Source organism: Artibeus jamaicensis, unplaced genomic scaffold (assembly GCF_021234435.1).
Source record: "Artibeus jamaicensis isolate MK-2021 breed Jamaican fruit bat unplaced genomic scaffold, CSHL_Jam_final contig_497, whole genome shotgun sequence".
NCBI lineage: Eukaryota > Metazoa > Chordata > Mammalia > Chiroptera > Phyllostomidae > Artibeus > Artibeus jamaicensis.
The window spans coordinates 11,843,777-11,849,776 of NW_026521863.1; the positions used below are offsets into that span (position 1 = coordinate 11,843,777).

At 49.5% G+C, this 6,000-nt stretch overlaps 1 protein-coding gene across 1 annotated transcript in view; it reads right to left on the minus strand.

Annotated features, from left to right (window-relative positions):
• Window positions 1-3,566, minus strand: part of PPP1R14C (protein phosphatase 1 regulatory inhibitor subunit 14C) — a 71,399-nt gene extending 67,833 nt beyond the window's left edge. The window contains exon 1 of the mRNA XM_037156803.2: window positions 2,905-3,566. Coding sequence (XP_037012698.1) covers window positions 2,905-3,213 — 309 coding nt within the window. The 5' untranslated portion in view covers window positions 3,214-3,566. The remainder of the gene's footprint in view (window positions 1-2,904) is intronic.
• Between the last annotated feature and the right edge of the window lie 2,434 nt (window positions 3,567-6,000).

A 6,000-nucleotide genomic window follows, 5' to 3' on the forward strand; every position in this document is an offset into this window, starting at 1 on the left:
AACTGGAAGCAGACGCAGGGCATATTCTCCCAGCCGCAGGCCAGCTCTGCGCTCTGGGAAGTCTGAGAATCCTAAATCCAAGCCTCACCTTCCAGGCCAATTCTAAAAACATTGTTGTCAAGGTAGGTAGACAAAAGATGGTTTGTTGGCTTAATTCGTAACTTTTAAATATTGAGACCTCTGCTACCAGGGCCTCCATCTGTTCTCTTGCATGGGACCCTGCAAAGCTACAGGCAGGCCTGGGCTCCAACCCCCACCCACTCCGTCACTCCCCCAGCTACCTGAGCTGGGAAAGCCTCTAATCTCCCTGTATCTCGGTTTCCTCATCTGTAAACACAGACACTAATGGCACCCTTCTCATAGGGCTGTTGTAAAGACTCAATGAATGAGGGCATACAAAGTCCCTAGAACAGCACCTGGTACCTAATAAACTCGCCTCAAATGCTCTCTTTATATTGTTCTCCAAACAAAACTGATTGGCAAGTGCAAACTTCTAGATAAGACCACAGCCGGGCAGTGTAGATCTTCTCCCTCACTCCTTTCTAATTTAAAATAGCATGCTTTGTGCCACTCCAAAAGATCCTTATTTTCTACTCTCTAAAGGACAAGTCCTCTAACTGCTGACCTGCCTGATAAAAGTTCTGAGATTAAACATGCACTCATACCCTCCTTGTTCTCCCAAGTTGGTGGTTAGCTCAGGCCTCTGACCAATTTGAAGCCTGGCAATTTGGCTTTCAGTGTCAATTTCATGGGATTAAACGTTTTTTAAAAATTACCAGTTTGAAGTGTTAAAAAGGGGGGCATTTCTTAATCTTCATATCCATGAGATTCACAGCCATAAGCAGGGGTAGGTTCTTCTCGATTCACAGAACACAGGCTGGATTGCTTGGTGCCATCAGCAAGGAAAGGCCACCAGGCCAGAGAAGCTAAGCTGAAAATAGGCCCTGACAGTGGGGAAGTAGGTGGAAGAAGACAATCCTTTATATGGCTACTTATTAGTCCACATGCTTTCAATTATTAAACTGTGCCATCGGCATAGTAATTACAAATCAGCAACAACCTTTTCAATGATTCCTATTCCTTCCGTCTCAAATGACAGAACAAACAACTAGAAAAGAGATCCTTGCCACGTTGGAATGACAGGCAGGCATATACTGTGGCACCTTGTAGCATTTCACCACAAAACCTATCTTTCGAATCAAAGCTGTTTGCCACACGTTGGAGGTCTACAGTGGGACAAGAAGAGCACAGAGAAAACATCCAAGGTCATATTCACCCTTTTAAAAACATACCTACATGTTCAGTATAGTAAACACACAATCCACCACTTTTTCCTAATTATTCTGAAGAGTTTTTAAAATATATGAATTGCCAACCTACTGAGAGGCTGGAACCCTTTGTAGCCTCCCAAGCTCCTTCTAATTGGTCTCCCCTGGAAGAGGTATTGCTAAAGCGTTGTCAGTTTCAACAACGGTGTTCCTATTAACTCGAGCCTTCTCCAAATTCAAAATGGAGTATAAAGCCCGGTATGAAATGAAAATTAATTGGATTCTACAGAGACAAGACAGAGCATATCCCTGCCCAGAAGTAATCCCATCGAAATCACACCTACTGTTTCTTTGGAGAGTTCTGCCAACTTCCTATTTAAAAAAAAACCATGAACACTTCCCATGTTGGCCAATTTTTATTCATGCAATTAAAATGGCCCTTTATAAGAGCTGGGTTAGAGAAACAATATATTTTTAAAAGCCCATTAGTCATATAGTCAAGCTTCATTATATCATAACCATTCATCAGTAGACCATAATGAGAATCCTATTTCCTTGTGTGATGAGAATGTTAAGGAAGGTATGTACTCACAATAGGCCATAAAATGTGTGAAAAACAGAATACCCCAACTCAGTAGAAAAGCCAGTGAGTGCATCGGGCTTTCATTTGCTCTGAAGAGCATTAACAGTTATGGACACAGCCTGGCTTTAACTTAGAAGCCTCTCCTAAATTATTAATCCTCTTCATTCTTCCACCCTTTCCAAACTCCACTCCTTTAAGAGAAGTCGAATGTTTCATTTAAAATTACTGTTATTAAAGATGGGAGTGAGAGATCATGTTGGCTTTGGTCATTTTTTTCTAGCCTACCTTTGTTACGGCTTATTCTAAATATTGTTCCTGTCAGTCAGAGTGGTGTATATAACCTGAGCCCCTGGACTGTGGGAGGTCACAGGGGCCTGACCACCCACTGAGACACTCTTCAAGGCTGCCCAAGGCTTTCATTCTGCACCTATCAACAGGAGTAACCAATGTGTGCAGCTTTGGTAAATGAAAGGACAAATTATAGGGACACCCGTTGGGGCTGGCTGGAAAAGGGAAAACATTCTGATACAGAATTTCAGGAACAGAAGGGGCCTCTGAGATCCCCAGAACCTCTCCTTTCTGTTAAGCAGCGTTCAGGTCCCTTCCCTGTTCCCTTGTCCTTCGAAATCGGGGCTACCAGGATCCCAGGAGCCAGTACTGGGACTGCATTCCCTGCAAAGCCGTGGGGTTAGGCGCAGCTGGGGTGAGTCCATCCAAGCCCCGCTTCTTTTAGCAGCAGCTGGGGGCTTGAAGCCCCGGGGAATCCAGAAAGCCTATGCGCATAGCATTACCTAACCCATCACTGTCACCCATAGCCATGAAGGGGGCCTGCAGCTCTTCGGGCAGCCGGCAGTGGAACCCAAACTGAGGAGTTCCAAGTGCTGCGCCTCGGGGCCAGAAGACACCCCGGAAAGAAGCAGTGCGACTGGCTCCCAAACTGGGAACCCGGGAGTCAGGACGGTGTGCGCCGGGAGCTGGAGCCCTGGAGAATTCCTGTGTGAGCACATGGGCTGAGCGAGGCCCCCCAACCCTCTAGGCCCCACGCCCAGGTACCTCGCAGCCGTACAGCTGTCCCAGCTGCTCCACGATCCACTCCTCCAGCACCAGCCGCTTCCGAAGCTCCTTGCGATCGTATTTCACTGTCACTTTTCCCTGCTGGTGGCGACGCTGCTGCTGAACCTGCCCGGCCGTGGCCGCGGTGGCCAGGGACTTCGAGTCCTCCCGAGAGGAGCCCGATCCGCTGTTGGAGCCCGGGCTACCGCCGGCGCCGCCCCGGGGACTGTGGAAGAACACCCGCGCACCGGCACCGCCGCCGCTGCCAGCCCCACCAGCGGCCTCGCTGCTGCCCGTTGCCACCGACATGTCCCCGTGCACAGGAGCCTGAGTGCGGCCGGGAGGAGGGGCAGGCGGAGCGCGCCTGGCGCCGCTACCACCCCGGGCCGGGCAACGGCATGCGAGGGGCTCGCCGGCACCTGCTCCGCGCGCCACGCACGCCCTGCCGCTGGGTTCTTGGGAGGTCGAAGGAGCCGCCGTGACACGAGGAGGGCGGGGAGGAGTGAGAGGCGGGGACCGCAGCCTTAAAGACGCCACGGAGGACCCTCTGGATCCAGTCCGGGAGGCGGATCTGGCGCCTGGCCAGGCAGGGGGCCGGGGCGTGGGAGTTGAGCGCCGAGGCAGAATGTGTGCGCTTTGACAGGCGCCTTCGCGGTTGTGGAGAGAGACACCGGAGAGGACCGTCGCGAGTCTGGTGCCAGGGATGATCCTCTATGCGGGTGGCCTCTTCTCCCAGGGACCGGGAATTGCTATTCCGTCCGCAGTCCCAGAGCGCACAGAACCCACCGCCTCCAGTGGCCTTGGCCAGGCTCTGCCCTGGGCGCAGGACGCAGAAAAGCTGACAAGGAAAGGAACCGCGCCGCAGGTTCTTCTCTAGGGTTTTCTTCTTCTTCCCATCTCTTCCAAGTGCGGGGAAGTGTCTCCTCTGCCCATGGCCCCACCTCGCTGCTCCAAACACAGGGGTTCCTATTCATGCCTCTTCCTGTCTCTGTGAAAAAAAATTGAAAGGCTATGTTTGTGCAATCGGGTAATTGCTGCACCTGAGAACCTCACTCCAGACCAATTTTTCGCTCCTTACAAACTGTTTATTCACAGCCAGAGCATCAGGATATCTCTATATCTAAAGAGCGGAGCACCTGATTGTGCCTTGGGATAAGGGGCTGGGGACATCCGGCCAGCAAACATTTATCTAAGAGTCAGGGCCAGTTTACTGATCTTACATGTCTTACTGGTACTGCATAGCCAGCTTGTCTCTCTAAACACCATTTCCAAACAACCTCTGTTTACCTGGGAAAGCACTGCACCACTGACTACTTTGAAAGCAGCCTGCAGCCTGGTGGAGTTAGGAATGAATGAGCTTATTATACAGTGGAGGGCAAAGAGATGGGGAGGGGAATTATAAACAGAAAGCCACGTGTGTGTGCGCATATAAAATTATAGGGAGACACTGATACATTTCTGTTGTACATAACATTACATTTCAGTTTAGGCAACTGAAAGAAACCATAAAGATACTCATACACAGTAAAGAGCTTTTATGAATATTTTTTAAGCTGGTAAAGGCTCCTGGCAGGTACCAAAGAAGTTCCTCAGACACAAGATAGATAATTGAATCACTTTCTTCTTGAACACTTCCTGCAGTGAGGATTCTGTGTGAGAATCTAGACCAACAGCCACAAAGGCCCGAGAAACAAAAGACGTAACCAGCAACTCTGTCCCGGCTCCTCTGGCTCTCCAGCCAGTGGTGCCCCGGTCTGCTCTTCCCAGGTCTGTGATCAGCTGTTCCTTCCTGTTGGCATTTCCCAGCAACAGCTTGAGTAGGGATTTTCCCAGAGTATCCATGCCCGAGGCTCATCATCAAAACAGGAGAGGCCTTGAATAGTGAAAGGGAGGGAGCTAGTGAGAATTGTGTGGAATAGGGTGGCTGCTGTGGGTCTCGGACCTCCATCATAAATAAAGGGGGTCAAGGCTAAAGGGCCGCTGCTCCGTGGAAGAGGCCAGCTGTCCATCCGCAGGTGGCTTTCCCTCACAACCTTACTGGGACAAGGGAGATGGAAATTCTGTGACTGGGCCCTAAAGAGGGATGACAATCCTGGCACCTCTGCGCCCCAAATGATCTAGATGTCTGGGGGCATCGAGATCATTTCAAACCTGGAACACACAACCAAGCGGGTGAGCACCTCTCACCCGCAATGGGACTCTGTGGGCCAGGGGGAGAAAGACGGGAGGATGCAGAGATGAATGGTCTCCCCACACGAATAAGCTTGACTCTCCCCAGGCATCTGGCACGTATCCAAGTTAGCCAGAGCCAGCTTCAACCAGCTGCGCAGGAGAATGCCAATTAACACAAAAACAGCTGAAATTTTAGTAACAAAAACTGTCTAAAATCTCTGCCTCATTCTGGCTCTGGGACCTGGCTTTACCAAGTACTTTGAAAACCGTGCCTGCGATCCAGGAGTAGGGTAAAGAGCGGGGAATTCCTCCTCCTCTGAGTCTTGGGGCAATGAATTCAGTCATTCAAGAGAAACTCCAAAGAAGTTATAAAAATTCATTAAGTTCACCCTGACCAGTGTGGCCCAGTTGGTTGGACATTGTTCTGCAAAGTGAAAGGTCACTGGTTCAATTCCCAGTCAGGACACACGCCCGAGTCATGGATTCTGTCTCTGGTGGGGGCACATACAAGATGCAACCAATCGATGTTTCTCTCCCTCTCCCTCCCCTCTCTTTAGGTACAAATAGATACGATTAATAAAAGAGGAAAACAGAATTAAACTTCTTTTAAAAATTCACTGAGTTCTCTCTGAGAAATTCTTGTGTTAATTTTTTCACACCGTAGAGCATAGTTTTTCCTTCATGCTTATAACTCAGCTTTCACTTATGACTTCAAAAATGACGGGGACTAAGAGACATTAAGGCGAAATTTGGGGTTTTAGGCAGATTAACCTAAAGAAAAGTAGCCCAGTGAAGGTTCAGTCTCTCCTCAGATACCTTGATCTTCAAAGGCACAAACCAACCCCCTTGACATGCAACCAGGAGTTGAACTCATATGGGAATTGCTCTTTCTGTGAGTCTGCTTGCTCCGTCCTGTACACAACT